This window comes from Schistocerca gregaria, chromosome 6 (genome assembly GCF_023897955.1).
Source record: "Schistocerca gregaria isolate iqSchGreg1 chromosome 6, iqSchGreg1.2, whole genome shotgun sequence".
Lineage (NCBI taxonomy): Eukaryota > Metazoa > Arthropoda > Insecta > Orthoptera > Acrididae > Schistocerca > Schistocerca gregaria.
In genome coordinates this window covers 522,557,773-522,583,632 of record NC_064925.1, presented here as the reverse complement: position 1 = coordinate 522,583,632, position 25,860 = coordinate 522,557,773, and the positions used below count along the sequence as shown (strand labels likewise).

Here is a 25,860-nt window from a genome sequence, read left to right as displayed (position 1 = left end):
AGATTAAGGTACATGCTTTCAAGTAAAAATAAAGATATCTTATCACGTCTTTTTTAAATTTCAAAACCGTACGTACTTAAAAAAAAAAAAAAAACTCGCCTCGTAGCTGCAGCTGCGTGAACTTGCAACGTGCGCTCTGCCGCAATTCACTTGGCAGCCACACTGCATGGCTTGGGGCAGTTTCGAATGTCAAGTGCTTCAGCGCACTTCAGTCACACGAAGGTACCCTCACATGTTCTCGCACCATGTCCCATCCGCTGAAACTTGTGGCACTGCAGCGCGGTGCGCTTGTAACGCCGGAAATGCATATCCTCCTATTTCCATCTATTGTACTATAAATTTTTTTTCCTTATTTTGTTACCTGAAGATATGACATTTTTGTGTCTTTATATATTCTCATTGTTTTACTATATATATAATTGGTTTGTTTTGTAAATATTATTTGTATTTTTACGCTGGGTCTTGCCTAGGGAAAACTATGCTATCGAACGATTACATCGATAGGTCGTGTGGAGAACCAAAGTGTTTAGGATCTTTGGTAGTGTTAGCTCTGCCGCTTGGAGCGCGGGCAGAGGGAGTCTGGCTGGAGTAGGGCGGTGGAGCAAGTGTGTTGTGTGACGCTCCCGCGAGTTGCCGCGCTTTCGGGGTTTGGCAGCACGTAATTGCGTTCGACTTGCTATGATAGTTTCTGACACGGTGTCGCGGACGGGAAGCATTAGAGCCCGTTTCGCCTGGTGACCTTCTCGAGAAGAAGGCGCGCCAACATCCAGCTTCTGCAACAGCGAAATTTATTACTTCTAACAAACATTCAGTTTTCACACTACACGTGTCAACCTTCAGTTGCCACGCTTTTAGTGCTAATTATATGTGCATTAATCTTTCATTTTCAGTTATTATAGTAGTTGTCAAATATCTAATTAACGCCAATTAATTGTTAACATGACGACCGCACATTTATTTTCTCTATTAATTTTACCCTTTTCTTAAAGAATAATTTTCACCAATTTCATTCGCATTTTTCCTTTCATTTAGATGTAACTCTTTCCTCCCTCTTTACCGACAAATTAACCTCGGCGACGATTGCTTTTCCCAAATTTCTATTAGGTGCAAGCGTTCTAAGGTCGATAAGTGAGCGGGAGGTTACACGCTTCTGCTTCGTCTGTCTTTCGCGGCTGTCTTTCCCACAACATCAATGAGGAGTTGGAGTGCGGCAGCAAGCCGCCTCTTCTGCGTCCGGCCATTTCGTTCGGCTAGTGGTGACGTAGGCGAGCGATGAAGTGAGCCGCAGCGCAGTGCGTGCGTGCGTACGAGATCCGGAGAGGCGGTGCTTGCATCTCATTGGCAGCGGCATAATCGTTCGTGGCAGCGCCTTGCTGCCGCTGTGGTGGCGCGGTTATTTCAAAGTACGGACGATACCTCATGCCACATTGCTGAACGTGTACGGCAGTGTTGACACGACTTCTAGACATAATCGAGACGTGGGTGCTTGTAGTGACGTGGCGGTCTGTGCTTTGTGTTGCAGGCATCTCGAGCCTGGTGGGCTGCGTCACCGAGCTGGGCGACCTGCCCGAGCTGCCGGCCCACGACGAGGAGCGGCTGCAGCGCGCCGCCCTGCTGCTGCAGCAGCGCCTCATCCTGCGACAGTGGCTGCTGCGCCACCAGCTGCAGCACCACTACCAGAGGTACCGCCACCACTACACTAACCTGTAGGGGGTGCCTATATTGTTGCCGACACCCCTAATCGATTGCGGCTTACCGACCAGTGTTCGGTTTTTACAGCGGAGCTTTACACTGTTCTCCAGGCTGTCCAATACATCCGTCGCCATCAGCGGATACAGTATATTATATGCTCAGATTCGCTCAGCTCTCTTCTCAGTCTCCAAGCTCTCTAACCAGACCACCGTCTGGTCCACCTCATTGAGGACTGCCTCCGCTTGCTCCACTTGGGGGGGGGGGGGGGGGGCGTCTCTGTGGCGTTCCTCTGGATCCCAGGACACGTTGGTATCCGTGGATACGAGGCGGCCGATATAGCGGCCAAGGGTGCAGTCTCCGTTCTTCGACCAGCTATTCGCATGGTTCCCTTCGCCGATCTGCAGAGTGTTTTATGTCGACGTGTTGCTCTTTTATGGCACGCACATTGGTCGACACTTCCCAGTAATAAATTGCGGGGCGTGAAAGCTCTTCCCTGTGCTTGGACTTCTTCCGCCCGACCTCGTCGTCGGGAGGAGGTAATTTTAACTAGACTCCGGTTAGGGCACTGCCTTTTTAGCCATCGACGTCTTTTAAGTAGCGATCCTCCCCCGCTTTGTCCCCACTGCTCTCATCTATGGACGCTGAGACACCTTTTACTTGTTGTTGTTGTTGTTGTTGTTGTTGTTGTGGTCTTCAGTCCTGAGACTGGTTTGATGCAGCTCTCCATGCTACTCTATCCTGTGCAAGCTTCTTCATCTCCCAGTACCTACTGCAGCCTACATCCTTCTGAATCTGCTTAGTGTATTCATCTCTTGGTCTCCCTCTACAGTTTTTTTCCCTCCACGCTGCCCTCCAGTACTAAATTGCACCCTTGATGCCTCAGAACATGTCCTACCAACCGATCCATTCTTCTAGTCAACTTGTGCCACAAACTCCTCTTCTTCCCAATTCCGTTCAATACCTCCTCACTAGTTATGTGATCTACCCATCTAATCTTCAGATTTCTTCTGTAGCACCACATTTCGAAAGCTTCTATTCTCTTCCTGTCCAAACTATTTATCGTCCATGTTTCACTTCCATACATGGCGACACTCCGTACAAATACCCCTTTCAGAAACGACTTCCTGACACTTAAACCTATACTCGATGTTAACAAATTTCTCTTCTTCAGATATGCTTTCCTTCCCATTGCCAGTCTACATTTTATATCCTATCTACTTCGACCATCATCAGTTATTTTGCTCCCCAAATAGCAAAACTCCTTTACTACTGTAAGTGTCTCATTTCCTAATCTAATCCCACAGCATCACCCGATTTAATTCGACTATATTCCATTATCCTCGATTTGCTTTTGTTGATGTTCATCGTATATCCTCCTTTCAAGACACTGTCCATTCCGTTCAACTGCTCTTCCAAGTCCTTTACTGTCTCTGACAGAATTACGATGTCATCGGCGAACCGCAAAGTTTTTATTTCTTCTCCATGGATTTTAATACCTACTCCGAATTTTTCTTTTGTTTCCTTTACTGCTTGCTCAATATACAGACTGAATAACATCTGGGAGAGGCTACAACCCTGTCTCACTCCCTTCCCAACCACTGCTCCCCTTTCATGTCCCTCGACTCTTATAACTGCCATCTGTTTTCTGTACAAATTGTAAATAGCCTTTCGCTCCCTGTATTTTACCGCTGCCACCTTTAGAATTTGAAAGAGAGTATTCCAGTCAACATTGTAAAAAGCTTTCTGTAAGTCTACAAATGCTAGAAACATAGGTTTGCCTTTCTTTAATCTAGCTTCTAAGATAAGTCGTAGCATAAGTATTGCCTCACTTGTTCCAACATTTCTACGGAATCCAAACTGATCTTCCCCGAGGTCGGCTTCTACTAGTTTTTCCATTCGTCTGTAAAGAAGTCGTGTTAGTATTTTGCAGCTGTGGCTTATTAAACTGAGTGTTCGGTAATTTTCACATCTGCCAACACCTGCTTTCTTTGGGATTGGAATTATTATATTCTTTTTGAAGTCTGAGTGCCCCTATTTTACTTCGTTACGCGCCCCTCTACAGCTGTCGCCTGATATATCCTCCATTTTAGCAGATGACCCGCGCTCAACCGATCGCGTTCTCGAGTTTATTAGTATCAGTGAGATGACGTCAGTCATTTGAAGCTCTTTTTGGGGACAAACAACCCCCCCTTCTATAGTGGTTTTCTAAGCTTCCCTTCTGTTTTTTTTTTTAATTTACCCACTTTTTTGAGTTTTGCTCCCAGTGCTGCTGATTTCCAGTTTGGTCCTCTTAGCTTTTCCTAAGCCACAGACTGTGAGCTAATGACCGTAGCAGTTCTGCGCCCTAAAACCGTAACAAAAGAAAATACACTAACCTGCACCTGTGCTAGCACTAGGCCGGCCAACCAGCCACCACAGGACTGCAGGACTGCCACAGAAACACATTACTGAGACACAAGTTCACACTCAGGTGATAAAAGTTATGGGATACCTCCTAAAATCGTGTCGCACCTCCTTTTGCCCGACCTAGCGCAGCAACTCGGCGTGCCATTGACTCAACAAGTCGTTGGAAGTCGCCTACTCAAATTCTGTCTCTATAGCAGTCCCTAATGACGAAAGTGTTGCCGGTGCAGTATTTTATGCACGAACTGATCTCTCGATTATGTCCCGTGAAACCTCGATGGGATTCATGTCGGGCGATCCGGGTCGCCAAACCATTCTGCTCGAATTGTACAGGATATTCTTCAAACCAAACACGAACAATTGTGGCCCGGTGACATGACACCATTGTTCGAAAACGTGAAGCCCATGAATGGCTGAAAATGATCTCAAAATAGCCGAAATTAACCATTTTCAGTCAATGTTCTGTTCAATTGGCCCAGAGGACCCAGTCCATTCCTTGTAAACACAGCCCACACCATTATGGAGCCACCACCATCTTCCACAGTACCTTGTTGACAACTTGGATCCATGGACTCGTGGGGTCTGCGCCGCATTCGTACCCTACTATGAGCTCTTACCAACCGAAGTCGAGACTCAGGTGATCAGTCCACGGTTTTCCAGGCGTCTTAAGTCCAACCGATATGACCACGAGCCCAGGAGAGCGCTGCTGTTAACAAAGGCACTCACGTCGGTTGTCTTCTGTCATAGCCCATTAACGCCAGATTTCGTCGAACTGTCCTAACGGATATGTTCGTCGTACGTACCACATTGACTTCTGCGGTTATTTCACGCAGTGTTGCATGCAAACGCCGGTGCTCTCGGTCGTTAAGTGAAAGTCGTCGGCCTTGCGTTGTCCTTTGTGAGAGCTAAAATCTGAAATTTGGTATTCTCGGCGTACTCTTGACACCGAGGATCTCGGAATACTTGAATTCCCGAGCGTTTTCCGAAATACAGGGTGTTTATAAATGAATATCGTGGTTTTAACGCTTTATAATATTTATTATATTAAACTTACAGTTATAGATGACATGTCAAATGAAAGAGCAACTCACAGTTTTACCAAGAACCTTATAAATGTTCAATGTGAGCACCATTTTCCACACGGCGATCATGAAGTCTATAGCCGAGTTCTCCCCAAACGTTCATAAGTGTGTCTTCAGTGATTGTAGCAACAGCTGCTTCAGTCGGGTTTCTTAGTTCAGGGAGGTCTGCTGGTAGCGGAGGCACGTACACACGATCCTTGTTGAAGCCCCAGAGGAAAACATCGCATGGCGTTAGGACGGGTGAACGTGGAGGCCATGCGAAACGTCCCCTTAGAAAAATTAATGAATTACTGTGCTCTTACATTATTTGATTTTCAAACAGCTGAGCAAAACTGAACGTACTCAGACGTTACTCTCTTTACTTATTCTGATCAACACTAAACTGACACACAATATTTTTTAGCGCAACGCAATCTGACTTTCAATAATCCCTACAAAACCCCTATACCTTTCACAAATCACATACCCCACAAAAATCTTCGTTACTCGAACTACTGCAAAACAGCGAGCGCCACTACTGCCAGCTAAATAAAAGATTCAAACTACTGAAGGCACTAACTAATGATAGGCATAGTTAGCAAATGAAAGATTTTGATAGAGAACAAACAATGTATTTACCTTAATAGTGTTCAAAAGTCATAATATATATAGCAGTTCATGACATCCATTCTTACAAATGTACTGTTTCTGATGGACACACGACCAGATCATTCGCTCTCAAAAATCCTCCATCTCACTTCCCCACATCCACCACTGCTAGCGGCTCACCTCCAACTGTGCGCAACGCTACGCGCTGTTAACAGCCAACAGCCAACAGCCCAACACTACAATAGCGACTATTACAACAATGCCAGCCAGCCACAGACTGCACACAGCAGAGCCAGTGATTTTCATACAGAGCGCTACATGGCGTTACCAATATAAAAACCTAAACAGCCTACTTACACATGCCCTGTCATTGGGCCCCTTATGGCCTATCCAGCGCTTGGCTACAGACATGGTGTATCCCATGTGACAAATGGTGCTCACATTGAACAGTTATAAGGTTTTTGGTAAAACTGTTTGAGTTAACCTTTCATTTGACATATCATTTATAACTGTAAGTTTAATATAATAAATATTATAAAGCGTTAAAATGCCGATATTCATTTATAAACATCCTGTACAATGTTCCATGCGTCTAGTTCCAGTCACCATTCCGCGTTCAAAGTCTATTAATTCCAGTGTTGCAGCCGTAATCACGTTGGAAACCTTTTCACATGAATCACCTGCTTATAAACGACAGCTCCACCAATGCACCGCCGTTTTATACCTTGTGTGCGCCATACTACCGCCATCTGAATGTGTGCTTAACGCTGTCCCACGAATTATGTCACCTCGGTGTAAGCTGCGACGTAGTTCTATTGAACTCGCCGCTCTTTTTGTAAATCAAAAGATCGATTGTGACCTCACATTATATCCCAAACTGATTGTTTCAAATGAAAACTGTTTTGTGAAATATTAGCGTCATCCTAAATCAAACGAACCGGTGGCTGTAAAATGAAAATCGTCGAAGGGGTCGTAATGCCACTGTCTGCAAAAGGTGTGGTCCCTGAAAGAGCGCTGAGGCCCCAACTTCTCCGCTGGAGGGAGGTGGGGGCGCACACACCCTCGTAACGACAGAGCAACCAGGTGGACGCGTTGGCAATTCACTGCACTTGGTTCTGCTGAAAACAAAGAAATAGAGGCTTCAAAATACGAGCAGAGGGGCCCAGTGCGGTCCCTTACAGAGGAAGGACTGCGGGAAATGGAAATTCGTCGAAGAATAGCACAGCTGTATGAAGAACACTGCATGTCTGTTGCAAATTCCGACGCTCAATCCGACCTATGGTACAAAGGCTACCACTGTAACTCGCCAGTGTCCAATAACGAGGGCATCCACCCAGTATCGGTTTAAGGCCCAAGCGACAGAAGCCGCCGCTTGGGGGCGCCAACTTTAGAGGGGTGCCAGAGTTGTAAGATTTCCGTACAGGTCATATAAAATTAGTATTAGCCACCTGGGACACCAAATTGTGACGGACGCCAGTGGCCCCCAGTTGCAAGATTTGTATTCATCTGTAGCGCACTTAGTAGCGAATAACGACATGATTGAAATGTAGTAGGGGAAAATGGGGGGGGGGGGGGCGCATCAAATAACAATTTGCGTACGTGGAAAGATGTTCTTGGACTGACCCTGCGTCCACCTGCTGATCGTGCATCATTTGTGTCATCGGCCAACGACGTTTGACCTTCCTTCAACCGCTTGTGCTACTCTTGGCCCTTGCAACGGACATGCAGCGCTCTTTGTACACTTGCGGCATTCTTTGATGGGTCTCGCGGTTCTAGGCGCTCAGTCCGAAACCGCTCTGCTGCTCCGGTCGCAGGTTCGAATCCTGCCTCGGGCATGGCTGTGTGTGATGTCCTTAGGTTAGTTAGGTTTAAGTAGTTCTAAGTTCTAGGGGACTGATGACCACAGATGTTAAGTCCCATAGTGCTCAGAGCCATTTGAACCATTCTTTGATGAATTTTTGTTCCTGCACACTCCTTCCGCTGTTAGAAAACGCATACGCCTCGTACCTTTCCTTTTGAGCCTCCTTTTCTCTGTTTTCAGCAAGACTGAGTGCAGTGGGCGGTCGACGCGTGTACCTTCTCCCACTGCCACATATGTGTGCGCCTGTGTCCTTCTAGAAGGGCCAGTTTATGGCCCAGGCGTCGCAAACAGCTGCATGGGTGGGTTAAGTTGAGAGGGCCCCAGACGCACTACAACTGTAATATTTCGATGCGGGACATATCAGAAACTGTAGCAGCTACTTGGGGGCGCCAAATGGAGATGGGCGAAAGGGGCGCCCAAATGCAAGATTTTTATACGGTGTGTATCACACTTAGTAGCGGAAAATTCTATAGGTGAAAGTGCTCTAGGGGAAAGGGGTAGCGGGACAGGGCGTTACATAAATCGCTTGAGTGGAAAACTGGACTCGAACCGGCTCTGCTCTTCAGCGGCGAGTTTGAGGCTTCGGCGCTAATGTGAGGACCACTTCTGCTTCCATAGACAGTGGCATCACAATGCCTTCACCAGTTTTCATTTCACAGCCTCCAGTTCGTTTCTTTTTGAATGATTCCAATATAAACTAAAATTCTATGCCATAAAAGTAGGATCTAATGTAAAGTAACAGATTCTTCTGGCCACCACATAAAACTGGATAGGCGCATTTCTAGTGCATATTCAGCAATCTTCAGGATTCCGACTGCCTTTCAGGGAATGTTTTGGCGGAACATGCAGCGTGGATGACATCTCGGTTAAATGACATTGCTGCTGAACAAAGGGAAACTTCTGTTTCACTGAAAACTGTGTAAGCCTTGAAGGGAGGAATCGATCAAAGGAGAACTGCAATTAATAAATGAAGCATTGTATAAGAAAAACTATGACGAGGCGGAAATAGCTGCTCGTCATTCCAGTTCATCTCTACACTCCAACTTGAGATTCGTGAAGATTCCAGAGAGAATCAGACACAGGCCAGATCTCTGCGCGCCCAAGAGAAGGATCGAGAGCACTTGAGCGCCAAGCTCCAACCATTGAGATAAACCCATTGAGATTTTTAATGCATTTTTACACCTGTACAGAAAGTTGGACTATAGGAGAAGTAAATAAACAATTACTTTGAGCCGTATCGTATTCCTCATCGCTCGTCGACGTCACATATGAAGTCGGGGATTATAATCCTGAAACATCAGGTTGTTGTTCCTCCGGGAGAGGGAAGACAGCTACGTGCTGGACTGCGTGCTGTGTGGAGTAGCGGACATCGTCGTTGGTTGATGTGCTGCAGGACACCAGTTCAAGTCCGATTAGAGATAAATATTGGAGACGTAAATCGCCAAAGTGGCGTCAAATATAAAGACTTGCACAGGGTGGTCGAACACCCCCGGATGGGCCAATAACGCCATACTTTCATTTCGGTAGTAAACATTTTTTATTTAGTATTCATCATACCTAGAACGTTTTCCATCTACTTCTGGACTCTACTGTCCAACTAAAAATTCAAATGTTCCAGTACATTAAGCCATTCCAATTGTTGTAGCAAACGACTCGGTTGAATCTTCTTAGCCGTTTCACCAGTTCCTGACCACCATCTCCGGAAAACAGAGATGGACGCCTGACGCGCAGCTGACTTACTGCTGTTATGGTGTCCGTTGGTCACCTACTGTATGGATCTGAGGAACGATGTACTGCTTGTATTCCGCTTCCTGTCCACGTAGGAGACGACTTCTACTTTGCCTAATTGGAGCCACAGAGATGTAGATGGTTAGAAGTAAATGGTTTCTGCACCAGATGATGTCACACCATAATCACAATAAAGTTCCAGCCTTAGCGCTGAACGCACGTTTATTACAGATACCAACGTACAGACAGAACTGCCTCTTGGACAGAGTACTGCTATTGATAAACACTGCGGATATTCCAGAATAAAGACAGTGCAACGACGCTAATCCTACCCAGAGGGTGGAGAGGAAGACTGTGGCGGCTCTTTGCGGCTTGCCAGATGAAGTTATTAATAAGATGTGGCAGAGAGCACTTTATGGGCTTCTGAAGGTTGGCCTTCACGCATCTGAAGCAGTTGCTTAGCCTGTAGATCGGGAAGTGTTCACATCATTTTCGCAACTCGATGGATTTTGTTGGGCAACTGAACAACTTTAAACTTAAGAATACATCCCGGTAAGCTTTGATTTTGTGTCTGTGCACCATAGTACCTTTATAAGAATCCTCGAAAATTATTTGCCAGAAATTTGACAGAAAGATGACCAACCTTTTTGGACATTTCTTCACATCGACTTTCTTTCTTTTCGACGGTGGCTGCTGCAAGCAAACGAAAGGAGTTGTCATGGGGAGTCCATTTTCACTAGTTGTTGCCAACATGTATCAGGAAGATCTCGAGGAGGAAGCCCTAGAATCAGCCTAATGATAACCTACCTGTTTCTTCGGGTACGTAGACGACACCTTCGTCATATGGCTGTATGGAAGAGACGAGCTGAATGACTTCCTCGCACATGTCAGTTCCATACAGCAGAGCATCGGTTTTATCATGGGAGTGCAAGTGGATGGAGTACTCCTCTTTCTAGACGTTCAGGTAAAACGGAGAGCGGAAGGCATGTTGGGCAGCAGCATGAACCGGAAGAAGCTGCAAACGACTTAGAACTACACCTGGACAGCTGCCACCATTTGGCTTGGAGCAAAGAGATGCTCAAAACATTGACGCATTAGGTTCGTGCCCTCTCGGACAGTGAAAGTCCGAATCAAGAACATGAATATCTGAGGATGGTGCTCCGGAAGAACGGCTACAGGGACTGGCAAATTCGGAGTCTTACGTCCTACATCCTACACCGACTGTACAACTGGTGGAAGCAGTAGAGGAACCTCAAGAGGATGTGATACATTATCCAGAAAACATCAAGTGAAGACAGCCTTTGGACCACCAGCTGAAACATAAGCACTGCTTAGTAGTGTCAAAGGCTACCTTGGTCTACAGAAGTTATGAAGCTATCAGATACTCTGCCAGTGTGGCAAATCACATATAGGCAAGATAATGCGTACTGTCGAAGATCATTACCTAGAACACCGACAGCGCCTCATATTGCAGCAGCATGATAACGTCGACAGTTGCAAAGCATTGCCTATAGGAATTACATGGAATGAATTACAACGACACTAAGGTTTGACACAGCCGTCTAACTTTGGGACTGGGTCATTAAAAAATCTATGGAGAGTTGTGTGAAGGAACCACTGATCAGTCGTTACAGCGGCTACATCCTAAGTAAAACTTGGAAACCAGCGCTTATTGTGATTAAGGAGGAGATATCCCATAATGAACTGACTTTGGGGACTGGCATAGCAACAGCAGAGATGCTGCCAGCACACGTGAAGCGCGGATGGAACAACATTCTCGCACTTGTTAGCTCTTGCAGTCTTTGGAATTGTGTAGATGATATTTTTCCAAAAGTCAGATGGTATGTCGCCAGACTCAAACATTCTACACCCCAACGTGAATAGTCCTTTTGTTGCCACTTCCCCCTATGATTGCAGAAGTTCCGAGGGAATGTTATCTATCCCTTCTGCCTTATTTGATCTTAAGTCTTCCAAATCTCTCTTAAATTCCGATTCTAATACTGGATCCCCTACCTCTTTTAAATAGACTCCTGTTTCTTCTTCTATTACATCAGACAAGTCTTCCCCCTCATAGAAGCGTTCAGGGTACTCTTTCTACCTATCTGCTCTCTTCTCTTCGTGTAACAGTGCAATTATCGTTGCATTCTTAATGTTACCACCATTACTTTTAATTTCGCCGAAGGTTGTTTTGAGTTTTCTCTATGCTGAGTCAGTCGTTCCGACAATCATTTCTTTTTCGATTTCTCACCTTTTTATTTATTTCATTTCTAAGTGACCTGTATTTCTACTTTCGTGAATATCATTGAAAATATTTATACTTCCTTCTTCCGTGGTTTCTTCGCAGTTACCTTCTTTGTATCTATGATTTTCTTTCCACCTTCTGTGCTTGCCCTTAAAGATGTCCATTCCTCTTCAACTGAACTGCATACTGAGCTACTCCTTATCGCAGTATCTGTAGCCTCAGAGAACTTCAGGCGTATCTCTTCATTCCTTGGCACTTTCATATTCCACTTCTTTGCACATTGATTCATCCTGACTAGACTCTTAAACTCCAGCCTACTATTCATCATCAGTTAATTGTGATCAGAGGCTCCTGGGTACGCCTTACAATCCAGTATCTGATTTCGGAATTGATATGTTGTCAGCAGGTCCTGATGCTGTGGGGAGAGAAAGGAGCAAGTCCACAGAAGATTCTGAACATCAAACTTCCTTTACCACAGTGTAATAGTGTAATAGCACGGCACACTGGTATCAGTATAAGATATTCCGACTACGGTAACCAGTTTCTAGCTGGTAAACTTTATTTAAATAAAATGCAACAATAAAACGAAAACTAAAACTGACAATATATTGAATTTATAGACTGGAGCCACCGGCCATTAGCCTGTGAAATATAACACACAGTTATTAAAAACTTAAATTGTTAAGAAAAAATATGTTTGTCTGTGAATGGCTCAATGTAAAACAAAATCAATCGTAGGCACGGCTATTGAAATTATGTCTGAACTGAATTTAAACTTCAGATTCAAGTATCGCAGTCCGATAGAAAATTAATCAGTACCAGGATACAACCAATCCTTTGCCAAGGGGACTTTAAGCAAGACAGTTTTACAGCATTTGAATAAACTTATTTTAGAGAAAAATGGAAAAACACACTATTCTTCAAACTACAATTTTAGTTTGTCTATTCTGCAGCTTGATGGGCGCAGTAGAATCAGTATCCTCTACTTAAAATAGCATGATTTATAACTAAACACATTTTTTTAAAGAAAGCACGTTCTGATCAACATTTTGTTGTTGTACTGCGGCACTCTTGAAAGAGCGTTGGTTCCACTGACTGCGTGTGACGGCGGCAGCAAACAAGGCAGCCTCGGACTCGACACAAAGTTGCACTCTACAACATATGCAAAAAACAATAAATTTGAAACCAAGCGTTGTGACTCTTGTAAAGCCATGAGCCTTTAACTTAGCTCTAAATTAAGTTAGCAAACACTGAATTAACCGATCATAGGAATTAATTATTCAGTAAACACCACACCGTTCGTATTTTGGCTCACAAATTCCAGCTTTCAGACAAGGAGATGAAATTTAATTATGATTACTCGGGTTCTACCTTTCCTCTTTTCGTGGTGACAGTACAGATCGACAGCATATTAGTATTTAAGTACACAAGTTATAGAAGCAATGGGCAATTAAGAGGCTCAACTAACCTAAGTAACAGCGAATAGCAGTAACGTTCAGCAGAAATATTTGAAATTTACCGTGTCTATAGTGACACCTCTCGGATTGAATGTAGTTTAAGAATCGCTACCAGAACTACAGATGCTTAGCGTTTTTTCACTGGCTTCACATTAAAACATTTTAAATGGTACGTGCCTGGCACAACCATAGAAACTCGTTTTTAAAGCACAGCCCTTACCACAGGTCACACGAACATTTACAACAAACTGATTTAAATATGAAAAGCAATGTAGGGGTAGCAGACATCTGTCACTGGTGAGCCAGAAAGCAAAGTAGTTTAATCACAACACGGTACGGTGTCCAGCAGAAAAATAACCGCCAACAACTTGGTATTTCGGAGCACAGAACTTAAAAAGGCTCGCCGATAGAGATGACACCGTCAGTGACAGAAGTGCGATAGGTTGGAGATAACGCGTGATACGACAGAACACAGCCACGACGAGGCTTATATCGCCCACGGACAGCAACGGCGCCGGCCAGTGAAGTTAAGTCGCATAGTGCTCAGAGCCAATTGAACCATTTGACAGCAACGGCTTCCAATACAGGCGCTGTTAACCCCAGTTCCGCTACAACGTGGCCTCGCCGCACAGACCCATTCGGCTGTGTCACTTCTCTGCGTCACGCCAAACCTACAGCGGCCCCGCTCTGTTTCAGGGCTGACTACTCACTGCGACCGCCATAGCCGCGCTACACTCGATACACGAGAGTACTGCCCTCTCCCGGACGAACTCGTAACTCCCTCCAACCCAGATGGAAACCGACTTGGCTTTGAATCGTTCCACACGCGCCTCGAATAGGCGACCGCAACTAATTGTAGCGCGACAAAGCACGCGCGCGAGAAAGGGCCGGCACACCTAGCGTGACCAACTTCTCTAAACGAAAATAAGGGAGATTAATAGCACGGCAAAATTTCTTCAAAAATCAAAGCAGTATTTGTAAAAGTAGACTATTTATTTACACATCACACTTACTTATACATATTTTGCAACAGATTTTCCCTCAGTCAGTAGTTTTACATCATTTTTAGCAAATTCAAAGAATTCATTCCACGAATAAGGAAAATTCATGGCAACTTGTAGTTCAGATTTGATTAAGTTTTTGCTACTTCTGTTCCTTACATCAGTGCACTTATTATTCATAAGAGAAAATACTCTCTCAGTATGAGCATTACTTCCTGGTATACTCATAACAAAACAAACCAGCTTAGCCAAGTTTTCAAAATTAACATTATTTGATTTCAAAGTTGTAAAAACCAGTATCCATTTCTGGCTAACATTACCATCTAAAGAGACAGCACATTTTTGCATCATTAGAACTACAAAACTCCTCATATAATTCACCTTCATTAATAAAATCCAGCTTAAGATATTCTACAACTTCATGCATGTCATTGAATGTCAGTTCCCTTTTTAGACATAGTGGGATTAAACTCTTTAAACTATTATCAAATTTGCTTCCTAGGTAAGAATATAAACAATCGTAGAATTCAATGAAGTTGTTCTCACTAATAGATTCCAAATTTAAATCAAGAACAGATGCTAATATTTTATGGGTACCACTACCAAAAAGCCTGTCTTCCTTTCTCTGTCTAATTTTACTAATTAGTTTACAGCTTCATGAGATACCATAATGCTAAGGTCGTAATTCTCCAAATACTTTGCTTTTTGAATGAAAACATTTCCAAATATTAACAAAAAACTAATACAAGCTTGAACAATTGTTTCTGCTTCTGTATTTTCACTGCAAAAAGACTTTTTCAGAACTTTAGGACAGTCTGATTCATCTATGCTTTTAAAATAGCTTTTTATAGGCTCCCAATTTTTTTTAAAGCATTCTACAGCAGGAGTGAGAAATAACCATCTAGTGTTCACATGTCGCAAGATTTCAGCCCATTACACATCAACAAATTCAAAAAATGATTTTAACGTTTCCCTTCGTTTGGCAGAACAGGAAAAGTGACTATATATTTTTAACACCACCACTTCAACATCTACATATTGCAAACAGTTGCAAGCACGTTTCATTGCATTATAAAGTACATGGTTAAAACAACTTGTTTTAAGGATTTTTTCATTTTGTTTAGTTAATAGTTTCATGACTGAATTATGCTTGCCATAATTTATATTGGCACCATCAGCACAGTATGACGATAAATTACTGATATTCAAATTATTTGTTTTGTTTTTGGTGGCGTTTTAGCTTCATATTCGTTGCCCATCATAAAATCTTGAACAAGTTAACGACGATTCACAGTAAGCACTGGCACAGAAACAGTCACATCTAACTCCCAAGAATTGGTAGGTCATTCCAAAGATATTCGATAGACATAATGTCGACATCTATAGTCGAAGGTAGGTATAGAATCAGTTCTCTCTGCTGTCTAGGAACGAATCCTGACAGTGTGTGCAAAATTTAAATGATTGAAAAATATTTTTACATACCGGTACGTGATAAGAAAAATAAAGTTAAAAACGGGAGATAAACGACCACTGAGCCTTAAAATACGGGAGCCGGGAGATAACGAAAAAATGTCTCTAAATACAGGAGATCCCGGGAAATACGGGAGAGATTGTCACCCTACGCACACCAGTTGTTCCAAAGATAAGCTACGGCATAGGAATCTTGCCTGACCATCATGTAATCTGGTTTTTTCAAAGCGTACCGCCTCCCCTTGTGATTCCTGAATAGAGTATTCGCTTTTACTAGCTGAAACTTAGTGCAGAACTCAGTGCAGAACTCAGTTAGTCTTTCTCCTCTCTCATTCCTAGTACCAAGATCATATTGTCCCTGAACACTTCTTCTACACCTTCCCCTACAAATCGCGTTCTAATCCTCGATTACTTAAATTTTCATCTCCCTTTAAGCGCTGAATTGCCCGTTCAGTATCCTCATATACGCTTCCCCAGACCATGGGTGCTCCACTTAAAGTTATGGACGTTGAAACTATTTCGTGGAATATTTTTGGAGCACACGCAGTCGGGAGTCCGCAGGAGTCGATGGTCAGTCCTGTAGGAGAAGAGTCGGAGATCCCCATGGAGCGGAGGTGACGGCTCAAGATTGTTGAGTGCACCAAGCCGATAATGGGTAAGCCTCAGTGACCAGTAAAGTTCTTTTTCCGTTACAGAAAGCTTTTAAAGAGTTTGCAAATGCGCCCGGAATTCTGATTAAGCTGCCAGTTTTCTAGGCTAGCGTTGCAGCTCAGTGAGCACGTGTGTGGTCAACGGGATTTTTCTTCAAGGATGAGTCAAACTTATTACTTCAGCAACGAGATGATTGCTGAAGTTTATCTAATGATTTCTTGAGGCGACAAACACGACCGGACCCGTCGTCGAAACCCTCTGATTGAGTCATATATGTTTCTGTGTTCAAGTAGCCATACATAAACGCAGTTCTAATTTTGAATTGACCAATCTTTCAAGTTTTCTTCACTTCGCTGTGAAGGTAAGAACATCATCGTAATGAACAACTGGACTGGAAGTTTCATCACTATCAAGTCCCGCACGTTGCAATATACCGCGAACAACCAAGCGAGCACAGTAGCGATCACCTATCCGTCAGGTTTATATTTCTACGAAGTGTCCATCGATTATCGATAAGATGTTTACCTTTAGGCAGTTCTAACAAGTTCCCGATAGAACTTTCGTTAAAGGTCTTCATTTCTTCTTTCTGTGAATTAAACCATTTATTGGAATCATGACTTTCCATAGTTTTGTTGAAGTTTTCTAGTGCAAGCTCCTGATGGACTGCTTTTGTCAGACGGACTAATGCATTTGTTTCTTTATACTGCTGAGCCTGGTAACCTAATTTTTAATCACTAAACCTCCAGGATGGGTGCATTTTACTAAATGGACGACGGTTTTGTAATTCACCCGAACGTTCTTAGCTAATAGTCTCAATACGATCAATTGTATTGTCGTGAAATAGAAGGGAGAGTGTCACACATATGATAAACGAGTTAGGGCGGCAGTCATTAAAACAACGGCGTTTTGGCGGCGAAATCTTTTCACGAAATGTCAGTCATCAGTTTTCGCCTCTTAATATGGAAATCTTTTATTGTCACCACCGATATCGGGAGAAATGGTGATCGTAATAAGATAAATCAGAGCTCGTACAGAAAGATTTAAGTGTTCATTTTTCCCACGTGACGTTAGAGTGGAACGATAGAGAAATACTCTGAAGGCACTTAAGTTTGATTTACAAAGAAGTCATGTAGATATAGATGTAGATTTAACTTTCTCATTTGATCGAGAATTACTAATAAAGTCTTTCTTCTATTCCTTCAGGTACGGAGTTCCAGGTTATACGAATTTCCACTTGTGCATAACTTCTGTAGTCGAAAATCAACATTTTGTGACTTCATTATTGTACTTTTGTCATTCACATAACCGATAAAATGACAAGATATGGCTTTGTCATCGAAGTTGGAACGAAATTTCTTTGGCAAATAAATGTAGCACTTCGACCCATAAGTGCGTAAATAGCTAAAACTGCCGAACACTTTGCCAGTCTACGACTCGAAAGATGTGTTACCTTGAACTCTTGAATTCCCAGTACCACTTAGTGAAAAAAAAAAGTTGTCACATTCACGAACCGAAAATGATTTATTTAGTTTTCTAGATGATGACATGGAGCTCGCTAATTCTGCTATGTGTCCATTCTCTTGTTCAGCATCACCAATTTGGTTAGGCGTATCCGGAAACGTAAGACGAAACTCAATGCCATGGTCCCGTGCATAGCATCTACCATGTTACAATTAAATTCTCCGCCACCATCACACCGAAACAATTTTACCTTATGATAACGGCATCATACTTGCAAAAATGTATTCAAGTTGTCAGCTGCTTCCGATTTATTTCTCATGGATTATATCCGAGAAAAACGAGAATAATCATCTTTGAAAATCAGATAGCAGAGAATAACATTTAGAGAGTCAACGGGCATTGGTCCATTAACATCAGCATTAATCAACTTACCGACGGTTTGTGCGCGATCTCTGTGAGTATAGACGTTGCGATTAATCGCAATTTGGCAAAAGTTGATGAGAAATGTAGTTAATAACCTGTCTGCTGCTGATTCCATATTAGCTGGAAAATTAACCTCAACTGTCTGTCTCATGACCCCTCGGTGGTTGTGCCGTCGGCTTCTTCACCTCGTAACAGGAGTTTCAGAAGTTACACGAGAACTTGTTGATACAGAGCAATGGGGTAATGCTGCAGACTAACCAACAGACAGGTCTTGTAATTCAGATATATTCACTATAAAACAAATGAAATGTGAGGTACCGTGTTACATTCTAAAAAGAGATGAGTCTAAAAAATGGTTAAAATGGCTCTGAGCACTATGGGACTTCTGAGGTCATCAGTCCCCTAGAACGTAGAACTACTTAAACCTAAGGACATCACACACATCCATGCCCGAGGCAGGATTAGAACCTGCGACCGTAGCGGTCGCGCGGTTCCAAGATGAGTCCAAACACAGTTTAAGAAACAACCTGGTAAGACAACGTCTTGCTGCAGGTGAAGACAAAACAAAACAAAAAATGTACTGAGCATAGAAATTAAAATATAAACTCTGGCCCAGCCCCTGTGAGAGTGTCTGTTAACACAAATTCGCAGAGAAACTTTAGACTTGCAATGAAAGGGGAAATAATCTGTAGCTACGCGTCTGAACGGAAGCGCAGGCAGGGGAAGCATGAACTACACTCCTGGAAATTGAAATAAGAACACCGTGAATTCATTGTCCCAGGAAGGGGAAACTTTATTGACACATTCCTGGGGTCAGATACATCACATGATCACACTGACAGAACCACAGGCACATAGACACAGGCAACAGAGCATGCACAATGTCGGCACTCGTACAGTGTATATCCACCTTTCGCACCAATGCAGGCTGCTATTCTCCCATGGAGACGATCGTAGAGATGCTGGATGTAGTCCTGTGGAACGGCTTGCCATGCCATTTCCACCTGGCGCCTCAGTTGGACCAGCGTTCGTGCTGGATGTGCAGACCGCGTGAGACGACGCTTCATCCAGTCCCAAACATGCTCAATGGGGGACAGATCCGGAGATCTTGCTGGCCAGGGTAGTTGACTTACACCTTCTAGAGCACGTTGGGTGGCACGGGATACATGCGGACGTGCATTGTCCTGTTGGAACAGCAAGTTCCCTTGCCGGTCTAGGAATGGTAGAAAGATGGGTTCGATGACGGTTTGGATGTACCGTGCACTATTCAGTGTCCCCTCGACGATCACCAGAGGTGTACGGCCAGTGTAGGAGATCGCTCCCCACACCGTGATGCCGGGTGTTGGCCCTGTGTGCCTCGGTCGTATGCAGTCCTGTGGCGCTCACCTGCACGGCGCCAAACACGCATACGACCATCATTGGCACCAAGGCAGAAGCGACTCTCATCGCTGAAGACGACACGTCTCCATTCTTCCCTCCATTCATTCCTGTCGCGACACCACTGGAGGCGGGCTGCACGATGTTGGGGCGTGAGCGGAAGACGGCCTAACGGTGTGCGGGACCGTATCCCAGATTCATGGAGACGGTTGCGAGTGGTCCTCGCCGATACCCCAGGAGCAACAGTGTCCCTAATTTTCTGGTAAGTGGCGGTGCGGTCCCCTACGGCACTGCGTAGGATCCTACGGTCTTGGCGTGCATCCGTGCGTCGCTGCGTTCCGGTCCCAGGTCGACGGACACGTGCACCTTCTGCCGACCACTGGCGACAACATCGATGTACTGTGGAGACCTCACGCCCCACGTGTTGAGCAATTCGGCGGTACGTCCACCCGGCCTCCCGCATGCCCACTATACGCCCTCGCTCAAAGTCCGTCAACTGCACATTCGGTTCACGTCCACGCTGTCGCGGCATGCTACCAGTGTTAAAGACTGCGATGGAGCTCCGTATGCCACGGCAAACTGGCTGATACTGACGGCGGCGGTGCACAAATGCTGCGCAGCTAGCGCCATTCGACGGCCAACACCGCGGTTCCTGGTGTGTCCGCTGTGCCGTGCGTGTGATCATTGCTTGTACAGCCCTCTCGCAGTGTCCGAAGCAAGTATGGTGGGTCTGACACACCGGTGTCAATGTGTTCTTTTTTCCATTTCCAGGAGTGTACCTCCTAGCGCCAGCATGGTAAAAGTCATCAGTACGGATGCAAACGACTGCATCGTTTAGTAATCGTGACCAAAATTGAAGCGAACTGTAGTACTTAAACGAACTGCTCGGTCCACCGCTGCTACCAATTAATGGAAGCAAGCGCTCAGATACTGAAAATGACGGCGACACCAACCCTAATGTTATCCCGATGTTGCTCCGACTACGAACTGCGACAAAATGGATGCCGAGAGTGTCTCTGTTTTGTAAACTATGATGCCTCACCATAGAAGGCGTCCACCGGCAGAAAAGTATCCCCCCCCCCCCTCCACCTCCTTACCAATCTACAGTTCTCTAATCAGGCAAGGCATCGGTGGTCTCAGATTGCGGGGGAAAATTGATGTAATATCATTTATTCTTTAATTAAATTTATAGACTTTCAGATTAAAAACTCAATCAACTCGTGACTCGTGTCGTCAGATTGGTAATTCCACAAGCAATCCGCATCCATGATCAGAAATGTAAAATAAATTTAATAAGGAACTCTCTCTCTCTTTGTCAGGGGCTGGACAGAGCTGCAGCCATGGCTTCTTCGCACATCATGTATGTAAGGGGGGAAAAAAGTGTCTGTTACAACTTGCCTCCAAGAAGGTTTCTGACTGGATAGACAGTCGTTATAAGCGCACTGAATCTGAATCACTCGTGATGCAGTCAACATAAACAATATCAATTAGGGAATACAAAAATCAAAGACAAGTCAGAAAGAAAACATCAGCACACAATGGCTTTTGCAAAGAAAAAGTTGGCCAAATGCGAGTAGGACTCGCGCACTGAAACTTCCGTACAAACTCAGTTGTGTATTATATAGTTAATTACGTATATATACAGTTCATGCCGGGAATCGACAATCTCAAGGATTTCTGCCTGCTGTCGACATCAGTACTGGCAAGATACTGGTCCCAGAATTTCCAAGATCTTATCAGCATCTCTATAGCAGTTACTCAGACTAGCCTGGTCATACAAAAAGAAACGAGCAGGAGACTTCAGTTTTAAAACAGAACTACAACTTACATGCTATGTTTGCATGCAGTAATGTTCGTCTGTTGTGCTTTTCATGCATGATGAATGCCACGTGTCTTCAAATGGGAAGAGGATATTTTTATGTGACATACATAGAAAGGAGTATCCTTTATTGTATGATTATATGATAGCAGAACAAACACTGGTAGCAGTTACTTCTGTAAAATATCTGAGAGTATGCGTACCGAACGATTTGAAGTGGAATGATCATATAACATTAATTGCTGGTAAGGCGGGTGGCAGGTTGAGAGAGTCCTTAGAAAATGTAGTCCATCAACAAAGGAGGTGGCTTACAAAACACTCGATCGACCTATACTTGAGTATTGCTCATCAGTGTGGGATCCGTACCAGGCCGGGTTGACAGAGGAGATAGAGAAGATCCAAAGAAGAGCGGCGCGTTTCGTCACAGGGTTATTTGGTAAGCGTGATAGCGTTACGGAGATGTTTAGCCAACTCAAGTGGCAGACTCTGCAAGAGAGGCTCTCTGCATCGCGGTGTAGCTTGCTGTCCAGGTTTCGAGAGGGTGCGTTTCTGAATGATGTATCGGATATATTCCTTCCCCCCTACTTATACCTCCCGAGAAAATCCGGAATGTAAAATTAGAGAGATTCGAGCGCGCACGGAGGCTTTCCGGCAGACGTTCTTCCCGCGAAATATACGCGACGGCAACAGGAAAGGGAGGCAATGACTGTGGCACGTGAAGTGCCCTCCGCCACACACCGTTGGGTGGCTTGCGAAGTATAAATGTAGATGTAGATATAGATTTTATGTGACGTGCTTTTTTTTGTAAAATGACAATCCAGCAATTACATCATAATCTGAGCCGCTGCCTTTGGTCGATGAACACTAAGTAATCTGATATTCTCCCAGTTTCCCCTTTTCACGTTTTTGTTTACACAGACTGAGAAAAGTCGCTTCTTTGACTTTCATCCGTGTACGACAGTTGTGAGACGAGATGCCACTGTTCGAACAGGTAATACATTCGTTAGTTATCCCGCACCGAACTTTAAGCGTTAATGGTTAATGGTTGAGCTGGAAACGGCAAATCGCTGCGATTGCTCGACTATTCAGTGGATAGTGTTCCTTCCAAAGGACATTTTTCATGCAAAATATTGCTGCCCAAGTTTTTTTGGCCCTCTTCCAGATTTGATCAGAAAATACAGCTCGACAGTCTTCCCTTTGCTGTCCTTCGTTAACTAACAACGCTTTTCCTTGGCACATTCCTTAACACATTTCGCCGGCCGGAGTGGCCGAGCGGTTCTAGGCGCTACATTCTGGAACAGCGCGACCGCTACGGTCGCAGATTCGCATCCTGCCTCGGGCTTGGATGTGTGTGATGTCCTTAGGTTAGTTAGAACCACTTAAACCTAAGTTCTAGGGGATTGAAGTTAAGTCCCATAGTGCTCAGAGCCATTTGAACGTTGACACATTTCGGTCTGAGCGTGTGACCCCTTTCTTCAACTCATTTATACGTCTTCATATGACGGACCTCCTCCATCATTTGCACGAAGTCGTGTAGTGGAAAGCCATTTTCTGTCCTATGTATTTGGCCTTGGTGCGAGCCATTGCACAGTGTGTGTGTGTGTGTGTGTGTGTGTGTGTGTGTGTGTGTGTGTGTGTAGGACAATTCAATCAAATTGGAAAGCTGCCTATTCAGCGAGGTGGCCTTCTGCGTCACATCACTGTCGATCGATCAGAACTGTCTTCAGCAAGAACTTGTTATGGTTGGGGGGGAGGGGGGGGGGGGTCCTGGTGCGTAGGTTCTGCCCGGTACCTCGGCACAGTCACGCACACATACTGCGGACTACCTCACTCCCTACACAAAACACGTCACCTTCCGCCAAATTTGACACCTCTTCATTGATCGACGATCTGTCTTTTCCTCCTTTCCTGTTGCTCCGAAGACTGGGACTACCTGACTTTGAATAGCCACTCTTTGAATAATAATTAAAAAAACCACTAAATTCTCTCCTCATTTACACCATACAACATAATCAAATAATGAAATGTATTCGCAAGTTGCGATTACAATTGTAGACCGCCTATACGATTTACTAGTAACATCTGCGTCGCCTTACCTGCTTTGGCTATCCCTGCACGATTCCCTGCTCAGCCTCAAACTGCTATAGGTCCTAGTGTCTACGTTCCATAATGCTCGCATACAAATCGTATGATTCCCGCACTAGGAGAGTAATGTCCGAAGACACTGTAAAATACATGCACTGCCCTACTGTAGACAATATGACGAGCAAAAAGAATATGTCACCCTGTGCGGGAATCATACGAATTGTATGCGAGCACTACGAGGCGTAGACACTTGGACATATAGAAGTTTGATCCCGGCCATGAGTCGTGGACGGATAGCCAAAGCTGTTAAGGCGACCCCTCGCGTGAAACCCAGGTTCAAGTCCCGGTCGCGCTAGTGAAAGAGAGGACAAAACGCCTGATACCGCATTTCCTTACTAGCCAGGTACTGAATGGCGTAATTGAATTCCTGAAGGACTAGCACCCAATGCAGAACTTTGCATTGAGGCGCAGACAGATTTTACGGAACATTAGTGCCCGGTGATCGGTTATTGTCATTACCTGATGACGTAAAAGGTACTATCAAAACCTGTACAGGCTCCACACAATGGCCAATAGCTCCCCCTCAGTCACATCATAGCGTCTTTTGCAGTTGCTCAACAAACACCTCGCAAAATAGTTCACACCTTGTTTTTTCTGCTCTCTCTCAACCTGCTCCCTGTGCAGCTCCGAACATATAATGTAATGTTCATCAGTGCCGAGGAAGAATTTCCTATTGAAGTCTGGGTGGTGGAGTAGGATTTTCTTTTGATGGCGAGTCCTTGATAGACGGAAACCTCCCCCTCGTGCTCATCAGACCACGAGAAAGCAATATTCCTCTCTAGAAACCCAGACAGGTGGATACTATGTTCTGTACAGTCATTTACGCATTTGCGAAAAAGTCCTGTCATGGACGAGAACGCTCTGAACTGTTGCTGGTTTTTGGTTGAGGGAAACTGGTGGATGGCCTCCAACTTCTCCTCACTCACACGCGCACCATTAATATTTCAGATGTGACCCAGGAATTTTACTCCTCTGACAGACAAACTAACATTTTCCTAGTCGCAGGGTCGTACCAGCATGAGCCACGGAATGTTATACACCACTGGCCATTAAAATTGCTACACCGCGAAGATGACGTGCTACAGACGTGAAATTTAACTGACAGGAAGAAGATGCTGTGATATGCAAATCATTAGCTTTTCAGAGCATTCACACAAGGTTGGCGCCGGTGGCGACACCTACAACATGCTGACATGAGGAACGTTTCCAACCGATTTCTCATACACAAACAGCAGTTGACCGGCGTTGGCTGGTGAAACCTTGTTGTGATGCCTCGTGTAAGGACAAGAAATGCCTACCATCACGTTCCCTACTTCGATAAAGGTCGGATTGTAGCCTATGGCGATTGCCGTTTATCGTATCGCGATATTTCTGCTCGCGTTGGTCGAGATCCAACGACTGTTAGCAGAATATGGAATTGGTGGGTTCAGGAGGGTAATACGGAACGCCGTTCTGGATGCCAAAGGCCTCGTATCACTAGCAGTCGAGATGACAGGCATCTTACCCACATGGCTGTGTCGGATCGTATAGCCACGTCTCGATCCCTGAGTCAACAGATGGGGACGTTGGAAAGACAATAACCATGTGCAAAAACAGTTCGACGACGTTTGCAGCAGCACGGACTATCAGCTCGGAGACCTTGGCTGCGGTTACCCTTGACGCTGCATCACAGACAAGAGCGCCTGCAGATCCTGTATCTGTACAAACAGGTATCACTAAGGTTCCATTGTACATTATACCATAAATAACTAAATCTTCCCTATGAATTATCACTTTCTCACTTCCTATCATCCACCCATTATCAGGATCATATCTCATTCCATACACTTCATGGCGTTCTCTCATAGGAATTTTGTTTCAAATTGATGAAGCTAAAGTTTTTTCAGGTAAGTCAAGTTTGGGTTTAACATCAGTACTTTCTACCTTAGTGATACTTGTTTGTACAGATATAGGATTTGAAACCTCTTTCCTTTTGCTGATTGATAGAAGTTCTGTCAGGGGCTCAGAAACTGGTCGTAATTATTTCTTCCATTTCTACTTTCCTCTTATTTTCTTTTGCCTTATATGTAAGCAATTCATGTTTAATGAGCAGAAGCTGGCATATATATCAGATTACCTGCATGGCCTCAGTACTGTTCTCGAATAGCACGTGAAGAATCTTTCAAAAATTGGTCAAAATATCTACCAGTACGACCAGAAAAGTTAGCAGAGGCTGATTTCTTCTATACTGGGCTGGTGATTCTACAACATGCTTCTATAGTGGTGGAGGACTACATGATTGGGAGGTGGACGACGATCCATGGCAGCAGCACACATTCTGGTATCCTCATTGCAAGTACTTATGGCATAAGGACAAAATAACACATGAAAGAAAGTCATATGATGAACATGATTAAAATATGTCAGTAGATTGTGTTGTTGCTGTTGTCTTCAGTCCTGAAACTGGTTTGATGCAGCTCT

The 25,860-nt window shown here is 44.4% G+C and overlaps 1 protein-coding gene across 7 annotated transcripts in view; it reads left to right on the top strand.

The window, feature by feature from the left end:
• The window catches only part of LOC126277953 (apoptosis-resistant E3 ubiquitin protein ligase 1), a 616,553-nt gene that overhangs the window by 467,939 nt on the left and 122,754 nt on the right, over nt 1–25,860 (top strand). For all 7 annotated transcript variants that reach the window (XR_007550627.1, XR_007550628.1, XR_007550629.1 and 4 more), the window contains exon 2: nt 1,523–1,682. Coding sequence is in view for 4 of the 7 variants with exons in the window: in XM_049977563.1 (XP_049833520.1) it covers nt 1,523–1,682 (160 nt within the window). In the remaining 3 variants the exon portion in view is untranslated. The remainder of the gene's footprint in view (nt 1–1,522; nt 1,683–25,860) is intronic.